The 18,533-nt window shown below is 39.3% G+C and overlaps 1 protein-coding gene across 1 annotated transcript in view; it reads left to right on the forward strand.

The window, feature by feature from the left end:
* Positions 1-2,631: 2,631 nt before the first annotated feature.
* TXK (TXK tyrosine kinase) overlaps positions 2,632-18,533 on the forward strand; it is a gene marked incomplete at its 3' end in the record, with an annotated part of 43,733 nt that continues 27,831 nt past the window's right edge. The window contains exons 1-7 of the mRNA XM_080698167.1: positions 2,632-2,726; positions 4,122-4,215; positions 6,687-6,892; positions 8,797-8,862; positions 11,189-11,243; positions 17,089-17,168; positions 18,126-18,253. Coding sequence (XP_080554293.1) covers positions 2,647-2,726; positions 4,122-4,215; positions 6,687-6,892; positions 8,797-8,862; positions 11,189-11,243; positions 17,089-17,168; positions 18,126-18,253 — 709 coding nt within the window. The 5' untranslated portion in view covers positions 2,632-2,646. The remainder of the gene's footprint in view (positions 2,727-4,121; positions 4,216-6,686; positions 6,893-8,796; positions 8,863-11,188; positions 11,244-17,088; positions 17,169-18,125; positions 18,254-18,533) is intronic.

The raw sequence follows: 18,533 nt of genomic DNA on the forward strand, positions 1-18,533 counted from the left end.
TAGCATAATTTCCTCCAGTTCCATCCATTTCCCTGCAAATGATGTAATTGTGTTTTTCTTTGTGGCTGAGTAAAATTGCATTGTGTACATATCCCACAGCTTTGTAATCCATTCATCTGTTGATGGACTTCTTGGCTGGCTCCATAGTTTGGTAATGGTGAATTGAACAGCTACAAACATAGATACTCATGTATTAGTAGATACCCAGGAGTGATATTGCTGGATCATATGGTAAGTTCATTCCCACTGTGTGTGTGTGGGGGGGAGACCTATGCTTAACACTAGTCCTGGGATTTGTTTGGTCACATATTTAAAAGTCTAGGAGCTGGGCGTGGTGGCGCACTCTTGTAATCCCAGCATTTTGGAGGTTGAGACAGGAGGATCGTGGTTCACAGACAGCCTCAGCTACTTAGTGAGGCCCTTTGCAACTCAGTGAGACCTGGTTTCAAAATAAAGAATAAAAAATAGGGCAGGGGGTGTAGCTTGGATGTTGAATGCCCTTGGGTTCCATCCCCAGACTCGCAAAAATAAATAAATTAATAAATAAGTTAATTAATAAATAAAAGTCTAGGGATAAGTTCTTTCTTATTCATAATTACTCAAATTATTACTGATGATGGCCTCTGACAAAGTGTTAAAGGAAGGGTAAGATGCTTCCAGAGCTTCTGGAAAATCCCAGAATGAAGATCACAGCACAAATCCCCAGGAATTTGGGAGTGATTTCTTGATTTTTTTATTGGTGTATTCATACATTTTAGTAGGATGCAAGATTTTCAACTTGAAAAGTAGTCCCTGGCTTCCTACTAGTAAAGACTAAATGTTTGATCGTGGATTAAATATTTATGTGATCCAAACTACCTCTCATGAATCTAGTGTTATCTGATCCAATGAACTATGATATTTGGAATGCAGAAGTTGGTCATGATTATTTGATCTGGCCTCGGGATAAGAACCAATATTTTGTTATCAGACATACAGGCTGGAATCTGGCTTCTGATAGGGCTAAGCCAGTGGAGAACCAGGCAGTAGAGAGAAAGGGAGTGAAGTGAGGATATTTGTCCTCCCCATTTTCTCCTTGAGAGGTCTCCTTGGGCTGGTTATGTCCCTTGATACGTGACAATTACTTTTATTGCAGTGGCTTGCACTGCCAACCCGCTCTTCTTCTAGACTCTAGCCTTTCCTGCCCTCAGTTCCTACACAATCCTGCAGCTTGCCTCCACTTTGCCTACATTTTTATTGTTACTTCTTTTTATAAATAAAGCTTGCTGAGTTTCTTCCAAATTGAGTGTGCCTTCCCATTCTTGTTGAGATCCTTCCTGAAAAGTTCCCTTCTATTTCCAGGGACTTTAAAGATGGCATCTAATTTAATCTTTACAACAACCCTACTATACTGTCTTTTTTGGGAGGGGGGCTACCAGGGATGGAACCCAGGGGCATTCTACCTTTGAGCTACACCCCAGCCCTGTTTTTATTATTTAATTTGAAACAGGGCCTGAGTTGCAAAGGGCCTCACTAAGTAACTGAGGCTGGCTGAGAACCTCAATCCTCCTGTCTCTGCCTCCCAAATGCTGGGATTACAGGCGTATACCACCACGCCCGGCTCTATGTCTTCCTGATAACTCTATAGGTTTGACACTGTTCTAGGTGCTTCAACTGAGTCAATTCGGTTAGTCCACACAGCAGCCTTGCTCATTAAGCATCCTACCATTCCCACTTTACACGTGGAGAATCTGAAACACAGAACAGTTAAGAGTTTTCCCTATTGTCACAAGTTAGAGATTGACCCCTGCCCTTGACAGCTCCTCAAAATGGGTAGGAATCATTGACCTCATTTTTACAGAAAGAAAAACTAAGACTTATTCGTGCTAGGAAAACTTATTCAGATTTAGACAGCCACATGGCTAGGCTTGAAATCTATGTCTGTCTAACCTCAACGCTAATGGTATTTCTAATGTGCTTTGCTGCCTCAAAAAAACTTTATTTTTAGGTGTCAATATGAGTGTAAGCTGACTGTGGAATGCAGTTCTATGAAAATAAAACATCCTTTTTTCTGAAATTCTAAACTTATTTGTGACCTTTTAAAAAAGGTGAATTATCAGACAAATCAAATAAGTTTGACAATAAAAGTGTAAACAGAACACAGATTTTCTAGCTAGTTATTTTCTTAAATATTCGGTTTATACTTGGGCTTGATAGAAAAGTTGAGAGCTTTTTAAAAATTATTTTTTAAAAATTTAAAGAAATGTGATGGACCCAATTCAAAATCTCTGATACCAGATTTCCTAGGAGAATATTATCTTTGGATCTTATTATTTGTATATTTGTTAGCTACATGTTAGCCCTGACACCATAAAGTCATTTATCATTTGTCATTTATCATTTGTCATTTATCATTTGTAGACTGAGGAAATGCATGAGCCAGATTAAGGAAGAAGAGCCTGAGAAGGGAAACCACACTGGCCAGACTGCCAGTGAACGATTTTTTTTTTCTATAGCAACAGTTTTTCATCTTCTACTAGTGAAGGGCATGTTTGAGATGTTCAGAGGCTTTAAAACAATTCCCATGCCTGTCTCCTGAGAGACATCCTCTTTTGGAATAGCACCCTCAGCTTCGTCCAGCCCACGCCATGGACTTGTGGCTCCCTGATGGCGAGAATGCTCTGTTTTTCAGATAATACCTTCCAGTCTGTTTTCTGTTGCTGCTGTTGCTGTTCGGTACAGAAGCGGTAAGTCTGCTCCTGAGGCAATTTCTTGGAAATGAATTAATTCACAGTTTATTACCTATCAGTCTCCATGGCTCTTCATATCTGCTGCTCTCTGCCTGGGAACCCTTCTCCTGTTTGCTCAGTCACCGAAAGGCACCATATTCTCATAGCATGTGGCATGTGATGTTTATTCCATAAAGCGTGTGATGTTTATTACATATATAATGTGATGTTTATTACGTATCTATTGTTTATGTATTTGTGTTCCACTCTGCACTTTTTCCTTGGTAAGTGCAAGAAATGTCTTAGTTATCTGATCCATCTCTCCTGAACTATCAGTGTGTCTTATACCTTGGTGTCCAGTATAAGACTATAATAAATAAATCCAAGGTGCATGGTAATGGTAACAGCTGACATTTAAGAGGAGTGTCCTGAATGTGTGGCACAAGTCTGGGAGGCTTACAGTTATTCATGCATATAACTTGCAAAACCACCTATGGTCTTCTTTTTACAATTCCCACTTTATAGATGAGGAAGCTGGGATGTAGAGAGATTACATTACTTGCTCAAGCTCACACTATTAAAGAGCGGCATTAGGATTCAAACTCACGTTTTTAATTCTTAAAATTTATTTATTATAACTGCACTGGTACATTGTAATTGTGCATCATAGTGAGGTTCGAAGGGATATAAACACATATGCACAAGCTTCATGTGTTTCCCTCCAGATCCTCCCCCTCCCCCCACCCCTTTGTATGTGTTACTGAGGTTGACAGTGAAACCTTCAGAGATGGACATCACATTATTTGAACTGTTGGCTTCATCAAGTCTCTTTTTTCCCCCCTCCCAACTCCCTCCCTCAATTCCCTTCTACTACTCTATTGGTCGGTTCCTTTAATTTCCTATTTTCTCTCTAGTTTCCACATAAGAGAAAATATTTGACTCTTGATTTTCTGAGATCGGCTGATCTCACTTAGCATAGTATTCTCTAGTTCCTTCCATTTTCATTCATGTTCTTAATCACTGCATCTTGTCTATTGATAACAATAGGTGCCACCAAATGAGGTAATGCATACAAAATGATAAGCACTGTGCCTGATACAAGGCTCAGATTTTTATTGCTGTGATTATAATTTATGCCCCTACTATGCCCCAGATTCTGTCCAGGCACATGACCTGTTCTCTCAATTTTATTTCCTCACAACTGTATATGTTCTTTGGTATCTCCAGTTCTCAGATAAGGAAACTTATTTTCCAAGAGCTGGTAAGTTGCCCAAAGTGGTAGCTCAGAGGTCTTCTAAGTAAAAACGCAGTTGGAAAGATACCTGACTTTTTCTACTATTTTTGTATTCACTAGGGATTTATGGATACTCAATCCCAATCATCCTTTCTAACATGCTTGCTTTTTAATCTCAGACAAATGAGGACACAGATAAGCCTGAGCGAAGACGAAGAACTTTCAGAAAAATACAGGCAACGTCGCAGGCCATGGCTGTCAAGAGAGAAACCAGTGAGTACCCTTTGGGCGGGTGTCAAGCTTGGCACATAACAAGTGCTACACCGAGTGGACGTTCTGAAAAAGGTGAAAGAAAGAACCTATTAGGTTTGCAAGTTCCACAGACACGCGAGATCATCCATGCAGGTACCATAAGTCTTTTATTAGTCCAGCCCACTTGTCCCGGGCAGCTCCCTCCCCCACCCCCGTGTCGCGGTTGCGGGGTGGTGGGGGAGGTGTGTGGAAGAGAGCCTTCCACGAGTGTAGGAATCTCTCTGTCTCGCAAGCTGCTTCTTCTTCTGGATCGCTCAGTCCCCCTTTTTATCAAAGGGGAGTGGCTTTCCGTGGGAAAACCCTGGAACTTGCAGGGTAAGGAGGCGGGTCTCCCTGCCTCCTGGCTTCCAGCCCCGCCCCTGCCCCGTGGGGGGGGGGGTCCAGAACCTAACAGAACCCAGTTAAGATAACCTCCTCTGCTATCTTCATAGATAGCGCTTGATTCTGTAAGTAAATGGAAAAAAAATGTATTTTGGCTACCACCATTGGAGGTGAGGACCAAATTTCAGTTAGTTGTTTGGAGAAATGGTGTCCTAAAAAGAGAGGTAAACACAAACACAGAAAAGGGAAGGGTCACTTCTCTTCTTTTATTATTTTATTATTTTTTATTTTTTTGTGGTACTGGGGATGGAACCCAGGGGCATTCTACCTCCGAGTGACACCACCAGCCCGATTTTTTATTCTTTATTTTTGAAACAGGGTCTCACTGAGTTGCAAAGGGCCTCACTAAGTAGCTGAGGTTGTCCGCGAACCACGATCCTCTAATCTCAGCCTCCTGAATGCTGGAATTACAGCGTGTGCCACCAGGCCCAGTTCCTCTTCTTTTTTAAAAAATAATTTTCATACTTTTGTTGGTACATTATAGTCTCACATCATAATGTAGTTCACAGTGATGGTGACATACATGCACACAGCCCTTGGTGGGCTTTCCTCTGGCTCCCTCCCCATGCCCTCCTTCCCCATACAGGGTATTGAGATTGGCCTTGGTATTCTCACATACGTACATAATGTCTGTGGAAGTGGGTTCTTCACTGAATCTTTTTCCCCCTCCTCCTCCCCTAGACCACCTCCCTAACTTTCCCTTTGCTTTCTGTGACTGGCTAATTTCACTTAACATAAAGTTTTCCAGGTCCATCCATTTTCCTGAAAGTAATTTTTTCTTTGTTACTACTGAGTAGAATGCCATTGTGTGTATATTCCATAATTTTGTAACCTATTCAACTGTTGATGGACACCTAGGTTGGTTCCATAATTTGGCTACTGTGAATTGTGCTGCCATAAACATGGATATGCATGTATTGCTATAATATTTTGATTTCAGTCCCTTTGGACAGGTACTCAGGAGTGGTATCATTGAATCATATGGTGGATCCATTTCAGGTTTTCTGAGGAATCCACATGCTGATCTCCGTAGCAGCTGCACTAATTTACAATCCCACCAACGGTGCAGAAGAGTTCCTATTTCCCAACAATCCTGCCAGCATTTATTGTTGTTTGACTTTTGCAGTGTTTCTCTTCTTTCAAAAAAGAAGAATCTGGGCTGGGCATGGTGGCACAGGTCCGTAACCCTAGCACTTGGAAGGCTGAGACAGAGGATCGTAGGTTTCAGAGCAGCCTTAGCATTTAGCAAGTCTTTTAGCAACTTAGCAAGACTCTGTTTCAAAATAAAAGGTAAAATAGGGCTGGGAATGCAGCTCAGAGGTAGAATGCCCCTGGGCTCAATCCCCAGTACCAAAAAGCAAACCAAAACCAAACAACAACAACAACAACAACAACAACAACAACAACAACAAACAAACCAAAAAAACCAACCAAAAAAACAAATCTTTTTTTTTAAGAACAATGACTTTCACACCTCCAGTGGGATGCTGGCAAGAGAACTAACTGCAGATGATGAGTATGAGAATGGCCCTGAAGCTAGTTAGTCATTTCCTACATTTCTCCAAGCCTGGCTTCTGCCTTGGGGTACCTAGATGGGGGAAGTGAGGTAGCAGGTGGATATGCTGAATGCCCAGGTTCTTTAAAAAAAAAAAAAAAAAAATATATATATATATATATATATATATATATATATTTACTTATTTTTGCAGTACTGGGGATAGAACCCAGGGGTATTCTACCTCCAAACCACACCCCTAGCTCTATCATTATTATTATTATTATTATTATTATTGTTATTATTATTGTTGTTGTTTTGCGGTACTAGGGATGGAACACAGAGGTTCTACCTCCGAGTTACACTCCCAGCCCTATTTTTTTTTATTCTTTATTTTGAAACAGGGTCTCACTGAGTTGCAGAGGGCCTCACTAAGTAGCTGAGGCTGTCCGTGAACTGCGATCTTCCTGTCTCAGCCTCTCAAATGCTGGGATTACAAGCGTGCGCCACCACCCCCAGCTGTTCTTTTTAAATACATGTCTCCTTGTACTTCCAGTCCAACAGGGGCTGTGTGCAGCCTTCAAAACACAAGCCGCTGCCTCCGCTCCCACCCTCTGAGCTTGCTGAAGAGAACATCCAGGTGAAAGCGCTCTATGATTTTCTGCCCCGAGAGCCCTGTAATTTAGCGCTCAAGAGAGCAGAGGAGTACCTGATACTAGAGAAGCACGACCCTCACTGGTGGAAAGCAAGAGACCGTATGGGGTAAGATGCAGGGCTCAGTTCGTATCAGATTCCTCCTCGGTTCACCCCTAGACTCCGAAGCATAAGGACGTTTACCGGCTCGCTTTCTTCCAGTCTATAACTTCCCTGCATGAAAGAGAACTTGTCTCCCTCGTCCTGGTCTATAGGAGAGAGTGTTAGAACAGTGACTTCAGGCAGTGTGTCAGAGCCAGGTCACCTGGCCTGGCACCCTGATGGGGTCATTTACTGTCGTGTATTCTTGGCAAGTCATTGGCCCCTTCGACTTTACCAGTGAAATGAGAATAGTGGTTCTATTCTACCATATAGGTTCTTATTCTGATTTGTGCTTTGGGAATTTATCTTTTGTCCAGGTCAAGTGCTAAGATAAAAACAGAAGTAGTGCCTTATTCACTTTGTTTTTCTACACTGCCTAGGGGTTGGAAGCAAGCTTTGCAGTAGTTGTGGATTATATTGAAAAAAAAAAGAAGAGGCCTTGGGATGTGAATTAGACCTCATGATGTTATAGATCAGTAAAGTCTGACTGATGTCGTGGGTTGAGAAGAATTCCAAGGAACACCTGGGCTCTCAAGGAGAGAATCCTGGCTTTGATTTCCAATATTTGCCAAGATTTGTAGGGTCTAATTATTTAAGTATTACGAGCACCTGGATTATGTATGTTTTCCCTTAAGTATCATTTTCCTAACGACTGGATTGTCTTGGTTCTGAGTGTATGCTCAACATGTGATGGAGGTTTTTTCAGTGGAAAAAGAGGCATTAGTAGGTTCAAGACTGTATGATTAGCCACATCTGTAGTTAGACTATTGGCCTGCCTCAGACTTAAAAAAAAACACCACTGTATTAATTATGGATTCTATAGTTAAGCAAATAGAGATTTTTAAAATGATGTTAAAATTCTGCTTTTCTACTTCCCACAAACCTAGTCTCTTTCCCGACAGTGATCATCATTTCATTACCCATTTCATGAGCATCTTTCCACATCGTTTGCAATGAGCTTCCATACACACTTGAAACAGATGGCACTGTTTCACCTAAATCTTGCCACACTTCATCTATCCATCATTCTGAAACTTGCTTATATTTTTTAAAAATATATCTTGGAGAATTTTCTGTAATTCCAAATGCTGGTGAAAGTATAGGTAAAGAGAAAGCCTTACCCCGCTAATTGGTGTATAGATTGGGATATCTTATTTTGAGGGCATTTACTGTATTTGCCGAAAGAAGCATATATTTGGTGACCTGGCAATTCCCGTGCTTGGTATCAGCCTTAGAGAAACATTCTTTGCACAAGACATATTCAAGGAATTCTTTACAGCATTACTTGTAATGGGAAGTGGCTTAATGAGAATATCTGTATTATGGAACATGAAGCAAATTCATGTAGCAACGAAAAAGAACAAAGCTAATATCTTTGCAATTGGTGTTTTCTTTTTGTTTTATGTTTTTACCTAGTCACTATGACTTCCAATTGTCATTTTTCACCTTTGAAAAGATTTAGGAGTACTGGGGATGTAGAATGATGGACTAGCATCCACAAAGCTTGGGTTTGAGCCCCAGTGTCGAAAAAAAAAATAGGGAGATCATAAAATTCCCTAAATTATAAGTTGAAACCTTAGTATTTCTTGTATGAGGATTTTGATTGAGTTAAAAATAGAAAAAAACTAAAAAACTTATTTATTTTTTAACAGTTTAATCAGTAAAATGAATTTGATTTCTCTCCATCCTTGGGTGTTGTTTTCTTCCTCCGGGCTACACCTGCGCGATCCTCCTGTCTCCGCCTCCCAAGCGCGGGGATTACAAGCGTGCGCCACCACGCCCGGCGTCATCCTTGGGGTTTTAAAAGTGTTATACCTGAAATGTTAGAACCAGACTGAGTGTTTTGGTTTTTGCTTTGTCTTTTGTTGTAGGAATGAAGGCTTAATCCCAAGCAACTATGTGACTGAAAACAGACTCACCAATTTGGAAATATATGAGTAAGTCTCCTCTACCATGTGTCTCATGGGTAAATCAGGAACAGTCTTGCAGCTTCAAAGAATAGATACTGCCTTTGGTCTGTCAAAAGAAAAAGTAACACATTTGACAGGCTTAGCAATAAAGAGATCCTTATCATAGTTGATTCAGAAACTGCTATTTCTTAAACTTGTTTCTTTTGTTTTGTTTGGCCATTTTTCTTTTTAACAGCAGTAGAGTAAAACGAAACATTCATCTCACACTATTTTACTGTATGTCCTAAATGAAAAATTCTACTTTAAAATATGACATTGGAGCTGGACATGGTTGTGCATGCCTGTGCTCCCACTACTTGGGAGCCTGAGATAGGAGGGTCATAGGTTCAAAGTCCGCCGCAGCCGGGCATGGTGGCGCACGCTTGTAATCCCTGCGTTTGGGAGGCAGAGACAGGAGGATCGCGCCAGCCGCGCTGGCTTAAAAGACTCTTTAAAAAAAAAAAAAAAAAAAAAAAAATATATATATATATATATATATATATATATATATATATATATATATATAAAGATAGGTCTGGGAGTGTAGCCCGGAGGTAGAAGGGCTTCTAGGAAAAACCAAAACAACAACAACAACAACAACAACAACAACAACAACAACAAAATGCCAGCCTCAGCAACTTAGTGAGACTTTTAGCAACCTAGTGAGATCTTGTTTCAAAGCAGAAATTTAAAAAAAAAAAAAAAGGTTGGGACTGTGGCTCAGAGGTAAAATGCCCCTGGGTTCAATCCCTAGTACTATATATATATAAAATTTGACATTGGATTTTCAGTGGCATAGTGGCACATGCCTAAATCGCAGTACTTGGGACACTGAGACAGGAACACTACAGGATTTAGGCCAGCCTCAGCAACTTAGGCTCTGTTTGAAAATGGCATTAGCTTTACATGTATACACAAATTATCATCAATACAGTCCAAAAAAACCCTGTAGTTTTCAGTAAGTCCTCAAACTCAACATGTAAATCTTTTTTTTGGGAGGGGGGGTTTGGGGATGGAACCCAGGGGCATTTGACCTCTGAGCTACACCTCCTGCCCTATTTTTTATTCTTTATTTTGAAACATGGTCTCACTAAGTTGCAGAGGGCCTCACTAAATAGCTGAGGCTGTCTGCGAACTATGATCCTCCGGTCTCAACCTCCCCAATTCTGGGATTACAAGTGTGCGCCACCATGCCCGGCTTTCAACATGTAAATCTTGATGTGTTATTTATATACCTAAATAAGTAAGAAGAGTCATTCTAACTCACACTCAACATACTAAATGTCCTTAAACAATTGATTACATTTATAAGCTCAGTTAATTAAATTTCCTGAAATGTTTAATTTGCATTAATAAATTGATTACATCTAATTCTCTTTCTAGTGCTTGACAGGAAAAATTTACAATTGTAATCAACCCTATGTATGTTTTTTAAATGATTCTGGAAACCATAAGTTAAACTTATAAATATAGGAAATCAAGGTCTCATAACTCAATTAGACTAAATTTGACTAATTTAAAAAGAATTATAGTTACATTTGAAATAATTATAATTACACTTATAAGAATAATCAAATTTTAATTAAAGTTAATTATACATTTGAAATCAAATATTAAAATTGAATATACGATTTCTCTTAAAATAATAGACATTTTAAATATCAAACATATTGCTGCCAGGCGTGGTGGCACACGCTTGTAATCCCCACGCTTGGGAGGCGGAGACAGGAGGATCACGCATCGAAGCCAGCCGTGCTGGCCTAAGAGACCCTGTTTCCAGAAATAAAAAAGTATAAAATAGGTCTGGGAGTGTAGCCTGCAGTAGAAGGGATTCCAGGAACCCCAGTACCACCAAAAAAAAAAAAAAAAAAAAAAAAACAACCCAAAACCATATTGTTTATTCTGAACTTTACAGAAGTGTGAGTTTAATTTATCTCACTATCTCTACACTGAATCCTTGATTATTTTAGGGTTAGAAAGTCACTTACAAATTTACCTTCTCAAATTTAGTGGGATTCCTAGGTCAAAAATTTAAGAGTACACACACACACACACACACACACACACACACACACACACACACAATTTATGTCAATAGGAAGCTGGGCATAGTGATGCATGTCTGTGATCCTAGTTGTTGGAAGTCTGAGATAGGAGAATCTTAGCAACCTAGCAAGACCCTGTTTCAAAACAAAAAAATAAAAAAGGGCCGGGGGTGTAGTTTGAATGTAGAATGCCTCTGGGTTCAATCCTTAGTACCACAAAATAAATCAATAAATACAGAATTTAAAAATAATTTCTGTTGCTTTTATAGGTGGTACCACAGAAACATTACCAGAAATCAGGCAGAACATCTGTTGAGACAAGAGGTAATTCAGTGGATTCATGGGCAAATTTGTGAATATCATAAAAATTTCTGATAAAGGTATAATATGAATACTTTAGCCAATTAAAAGGTATTTTACTTCTTCTTTCTTTTTTGGTGGTACTGGGGGTGGAACCCAGAGGCTTTCTACCTCTGGGCTATACTCCCAGACCTATTTTATATTTTATTTGGAAACAGGGTCTCACTAAATAGCTGAGAGCCTCACTAAGTAGCTGAGGCTGGCTTTGAACCTGTGCCATCCTCCTGTCTCAGCCTCCCAAGCGCGGGGATTACAAGCATGTGCTACCACGCCCGGCTCTACTTCTTGTTCTTTATAATTCTAAAATATTACTACAACTTTATCCCCACTACACATTATCTGATTAAGTTGGCAGATCAGATATATTTACATCAAATCATGTTTTCATTGATTTTCATCATAATTTCAGAAATAAATTTCCCCAGAAACGATTTCAACTGCAATGTATTGAGATACCTTCGTTTGTTCTGATATGCATTCTTTCAGTAAAGTTTATATTTGAGTTTTAAATATAACATTTGTATCAAAGGCAATCAAAAATACTCTGTAACCTCACAAACGTGGCTTAGATTCATTAAAAAAAAGACAGAGAACAATATATGATGCAGTGGTTTCTTTGTTCTTTGGAAACAAAGGTATGGTAGCCAAAATATCAGACTCAAATCAAAACTACTCATTTAGGTCAAACCAAAACAAAACTGCAAAGAATTTAAATTTTCCAACTATCAGTAAATATTAACTGTGGGGAAATGTAGAGTCAAAACTAGAAACCAGATGAGAGGTGTCCTGTCCTCATGCACCGCTGGCAGATGTTGAGGAAATCTAGAAGTGTGTTTGAGAATCAGGTCTGTGACTAAAAGCTCAATGCCAGCAATAGCTCAGGACACAAGGAAGACCCACTTTACAGTAGAGGGATGGACAGAGGATGAGGGACAGAGACCCAGCCACAGGTGATGTTGGGATGAACATCCACTTGCTAAGAGGAAATATAGCAAATATGGCATCTTCCTGGCATGGTCACATAGGTAGCCTTCTGTAGAGTGAAATTACTAGACCTAACTTGGAAAATTAAGATGCTATGACCTGTAAGCAGGACCAGAGGAGGAAAGTCCCAGAGAAGGTCCACAGTAAGCAAGCTGTTCACAGGTAATAGGGTCCAAATCAGGGGACTGTGCACACCTAGCTCAAAAGCTTCTACACCCAGAAGGGAGCCAAGCAAGATGAAGGTCTCTTCTTACAGAGTACGGCAGATTATGTAGCAACCCGCCTCCCCCTCAATGCCCACATGTCCACTTCATAGATCTAACGTATGTTAAAATTTGGTCACAACATTTCTAAAAGAAATAAGACACCACAGATATAGTTGAAAGTCACGCCATCATCTTTTTTTGTCCTCCTCCACTCGCCAGGTTCAATCTTAATAAAAGGGTGTGTGCTTATTTTGACAATGTGTATATACTTTTTTGTGGTACTGGGGGTGGAACCCAGGGGCATTCTTCCTCTTAGCTATACCCCCCAGCCCTATTTTTTTTTTTTGTAAAACCCAGAGGCTTTCTACCTTTGGGATATACTCCCAGACCTATTTTATATTTTTGGGGGGAACAGGGTCTCACTAAATTGCTGAGAGCCTCACCAAGTAGCTGAGGCTGGCTTCGAACCTGTGCGATCCTCCTGTCTCAGCCTCCCAAGCGCTGGGATTACAAGCGTGCGCCACCACGCCTGGCTGTGCATATATTTTATCATCTATGCATATGCATAATGTAGTATTGTTTTATGTTTTATTATTGGCATAAAGGAGGGAGATTGTGCATAGGTTGATTTTTAGTAAACATTATATTTTAAAAATTTATTCATATAGGTACGTCTAGATTAAGTACATTGTGTATAGTATTTTATTATATTCCTGTATCAAAATCCATCCAATGCTGATAGACATTCAAATTGTTTCTAACTTCGTCTATTACATCACTTCTCTAACATATTTCCTTGTAACTGTCATCGTGTTCACAAGGGCAAAATGGAAGTAGTTGGTCATAAGGTATGTATAGATTTAACATCTCTAGATATTTGTGAGCCATGGTTCAGAGTATTTGTGCTAATTTATACTCTTCCTGGGCATGAGGTGACTAGTTCTCTACTTTCTTGCCCATAGAATTGCTTTTCACATTTTTCTTTTTCTAATTCGCTGGGTTAGAAATTGTATACATTTTTATTTGTAGTACTGAGATTGAACTGAGGGCCTCAAGCTTTCTAGGCAAGTGCGATGTCACTGAGTTATACCCCTGATATTTTAAAAGATGTACATTTCCTTGTTTACTAGTGTGACGAAAACTCTTCGTGTGTCTCTTGGCCAGTTAGGCTCACTCTCCTGTGCTCACCCATTAAGATCCCTTTTTTATTTATGAAGAGTGTGTTTGCTTGTTAAACCTACAAGTATGCATCTTCAAAATATATCCTGGCCGGGCGTGGTGGCGCACGCTTGTAATCCCCGCGCTTGGGAGGCAGGGACAGGAGGATCGCGCAGGTTCGAAGCCAGCCGAGCGCGCTGGCTTATGAGACCCTGTTTCCAAATAAAAAAGTATAAAAAATAGGTCTGGGAGTGTAGCCCGGAGGTAGAAGGGCTTCCAGGAACCCCAGTACCACCACCACCAAAAAAAAAAAAAAAAAAAAAAAAAAAAAAAAAATATATATATATATATATATATATATATATATATATCCTGTATGTCAGTCTTTTTGTCAGTTAATGTGCTGCAAATTTATTCTTCTGATTTCTTGCTTTTAAAAATAAACTTTGCTATTTTGTCTTATACAGATCTTCAAAAATATCAATTAGTCAAATTTCTCAATATTTTTCTTTATTTTTGTGGTACTGAGGATGGAACCCAGGGGCCTTCTACCTCCAAGCTACATTCCCAGACCTATTTTATGTTTTTATTTGGAAACAGGATCTCATTAAATTTCTGAGAGCCTCACTAGGTAGCTGAGGCTGGCTTCGAACCTGTGCGATCCTCCTGTCTCAGCCTCCCAAGCACGGGGATTACAAGCGTGTGCCACCACACCCGGCTTAATGAATGGTATATTTTTAAATATACATATTTTTGCTATATATCTTTAAAATATTTTCTTTTTGTGTGTGCATGTGGTACTGGGGATTGAACTCAGGGGCATTCTGCCTCTGAGTTATACTCTCAGCCCTATTTTATTTTTTATTTTGAAGCAGGGTCTTGCTAAATTGCTGAGGACCTCACCAAGTTTCTGAGGCTGGCTGTGAACCTGTGATCCTCCTGTTTCAGCCTCTCACGAAGCCTGTCTTAAAAATATTTTCTAGTTTATATATTGTCTAATTTTTATTTTAAAGGTATGCTTAGATGAAGCCCTACCTGCGCATGAGACATTTAAAATACCTTTTTTTTCTGGGTTCTATTTCCTAATATTTAATTTAGCTTTTGTCCTGTTATGTTCAAAAGTGAGCTTGGCCTGTAATTTTCCAATCTCTTTAGTATTAGTATAAAGGTTATACTAGCATCACAGTATAAGTTGGGGATGGCCTTTATCTCTTTTTCAAATTTTTGGAGGAGTTTATATTGGATAGTAGTTATTTGCCACTTAAATCTTAGTTGTATCTCTCTTATAAAATAGTGTGGACATATGTTCTTAAAAATAGGTAGAGATGTCTGACTACTGATTTAATTTCCTTTTTTGGATGTTTGATCATTTGTATTTACCTAAAGAATTGCCTATTTTATATATGCTTCCAAACTTATTACAGAAATTATTTAGGCCGGGCGTGGTGGCGCACGCTTGTAATCCCCGCGCTTGGGAGGCGGAGACAGGAGGATCGCGCAGGTTCGAAGCCAGCCACGCGTGCTGGCTTAGGAGACCCTGTTTCCAAATAAAAATGTAAAAATAGGTCTGGGAGCGTAGCCCGGAGGTAGAAGGGCTTCCAGGAACCCCAGTACCACCACCAAAAAAAAAAAAAAAAAAAAAAAAAGAAAAGAAATTATTTATGGCAGTATCATGCAATTTCAGTTTCTTTCTTGTATCAAAATTCAGTTTGTTCATAGAGTCCAAAATTGAAATGTCTTAGAAAAATTTCTTTCATACTTGTCACCAATTCCTTTCCTGGTAGTAAAGCTATTATTAGTCTATTTTGTGTTCTTTAGTAGATATTTAATACATACACAAGCAAGCACAAATATATTTTCTTATGCCACTACCTTTACAGAAATGGCAGTATAGTCTATGTATTATTTTATACATCGTTTTTCTCACTCGACAATATACATGAAGAATCTTTCCACATTGATGTCTTTGTTCATTTTATACCTCCCTAGTATTCCTTAGTTTGGATGATCACGGTTTTTAAGCCATTTTTTTCATTATGGTAATTAGGTAGTATAGACTTTTTTTTCCCAGTGGTACTGGGGTTCCTGGAAACCCTTCTACCTCCAGGCTACACTCCCACACCTATTTTATACTTTATTTAGAAACAGGGTTTTTTAAGCCAGCGTGGCTGGCTTCTTCGAACCTGCATGATCCTGTCTCCACCTCCCAAGCGTGGGGATTACAAGCTAGACTCTTGTTATTAAGATAATGCTGCCTTGGTAACCTGCACATCTTTCCCCAGTCATGGGATTGTATTTGTAGCAAAAATTCTCAGAGGTGGAAATTTGGGGTCAAAGTGAATATATATTTCTAATTTTCCTAGATACTAAAATGCTCTCTGTAGGAGTTGTATCAACTTTATACCTATGATAATAGCCTTTTCAGCAGCATCTTATAGGAAACATCTGAACCTTTATTCTTTGACACCTCACCTCAGTGTGGATTTCAATTATATTTCTCTTATTATGATGATGTTAAATATTTTTGTATAATAAATTTTATACATTTGTATTCCTTATTCTGTAAACTATCCTTTGCATTGTTTTTTATTGGGCTTTTTTACACTGTCCTTAGAATGTGCAGGACCTAGTAGCTATATTAAGGATATTAATAGTTTGTGATATATGATAATATTTCTTCCAGGTTTTCAATTGTTGTATGCCTCTCTGGCATAACATCTGAAATGTGTATGTCTGAATTTATCAGACACTTTAAGAGTTGAGGGTTTGTGTCAAATTGCCTTTCCCATTTTAAGGTTATTAAAAAACCTTATGTTTCTTAATGACCTCTTATCCCATGGTGCCTTTTCAGAAATATCTCTTCTTGTTTCTTCATCTCACCCACCACACTGTTCTCTTCTTCCAAAGTACCATTCTGTCAGTCTGAGTTCAGCTATTTTTTTTTATCAGTTATAACAAAACAAATGGTGAGATAGAAGGCTATCAAATTGGAAATTCTCTTAAAAAAATCAAAGGCAATGTTTTAAAATATTCCTGCATTAGAAATTCATGTCCAAATTGCATTTCTTTTAGAAGTTCTACTTCTAAACCTACAAGGAAGATAAGATTGTGTATACTTGCAAAAGCAATCCCATTATTTAAGGTGAGAATAGTATAAATTAGCTGTGCATGGAGGCTTACTACTATATTCCCAGGACTTGTGAAGCTGAGACAAGAGGGATTGTAGGTTTGAGGCCAGAGCAGAGTAACTTAGAGAGATTCTCAGAAACTTAGAAAGTCCCTGTTTCAAAATACAAAATAAAAAGGGTTGGGTTGCAGCTTGGAGATGGAAGGCCCCTGACTTCAATCCTAAGAATAAAAAACAAGGAATTTAGTAAGTCAGTATAGCTTTGGCATCCATCACAGAGATGTAGGGCTGTCTAAGATGAATACATTTGTACAATGAATTCATTGCTTTGCAGGATAAAGAAGGTGCATTTATTGTCAGAGATTCAAGGCATCTGGGTTCCTACACAATTTCTGTGTTTATAGGCGCTAAAAGGTAAATGTGACTTTCAGTTACTTCAAAAATAATTCATGAGACTTTTTTAAAATGAAGATACCATCATGTGCCCAATAAAATCGAGAGCTTGGCTTAGGGAGATTGCTTGTGTGGAGATTAGGGCGACTAGCAGTCTGCAGTGTATCCCCAACATGTATGGCAGTGGATGTGTTACTTAACCTCCTTTATCTTTCTCTTAACCATCAAGTGAAGGGGTTTGATTCACTGTAGTAAACTTGCTGGGTTCCTCATATGCCGTGGTCTAGTCTGGGGTTGACAAGATGAGAGATCTCCTGTGCTCAGAAAGCTTCCTGTATCTTTCTGCCTGAAGATGCTCTCTGGCTGTGGGAACTCACAGCTGGAAGCACCTGAGAGTATTATTCTAGGAGCAGCCCTCCATCAGTGAGGGATGGATGAGGGGTGGAAGTTGGTGGATAATACTTCAGTGTCTTTGCATTTTGGCGGGACAATTCTGAGGTGTGTTCCCCAGTCTCCAGTAGATTTCTAGAAGGACTGAGTCCCAGTTACCCATAGCAGTAAACTGCTCATTAATGCACCCTTTATAGTTTTCTTGCACTCTTGTGCCTCACAATTCCAACCCCTGACAGTGCATTTATTTATTTATTTATTTATTTATTTATTTATTTATTTATTTAACAAAGACTTAATAGTTGACAAATAGTTATAAGTGTTCCTGAAAGAGCGCTACTATTTTGGATATTTGACTTGTCATTTAGGCAAATTTGGCTGAAGCTATGTTTGAATCTGCGGCCCTAATAAGGTAACTGAGGAATTTTCCTAGGATGGTCAGGCACCTGTGGAGTTGGTCAATTCTGTTTTCTGTGTGTAATGTTGCTAGTTGGAGAGACTGAGAATTGAGGCCTTTAGCTCAATGAATTGGCTTAGTTCTAAAGCGACCTTTTGCTTGTGTACGAATTCACGTTTCATTGATTACAGAAGTACAGAGGCTACAATAAAACATTACCAGATCAAGAGGAATGACTCGGGGCATTGGTATGTGGCTGAAAGATATTTCTTTCCTTCGGTCCCTGAGCTCATCTGGTATCACCAGCACAATGCTGCAGGTAAGTGGGAGCCTCAGGCCGGGAGGGGGCAGCGTGTGCCTGGTATTAGACAACAGGAGCAAACCTCCCTGTAGAAACAGCTTGCCAACTTGAAATACAATCTCTTTTCTGGACAGCTGTCCTCCTCCTTCATGTGTCTTTCTTGTTCTAGTTGAGGGGCAAGAGGTGAGCTGATTTTTCATATTTTACTAGGTTAGAAAAATGATAGATGACAGAGAAGCAGAAGCCCATTTCACCATTATACTTTTGCCCTGGAAAATTTTTATAGGGCTAAATATAA

The sequence above is a fragment of the Muscardinus avellanarius genome (assembly GCF_963383645.1).
Source record: "Muscardinus avellanarius genome assembly, chromosome: 6".
Lineage (NCBI taxonomy): Eukaryota > Metazoa > Chordata > Mammalia > Rodentia > Gliridae > Muscardinus > Muscardinus avellanarius.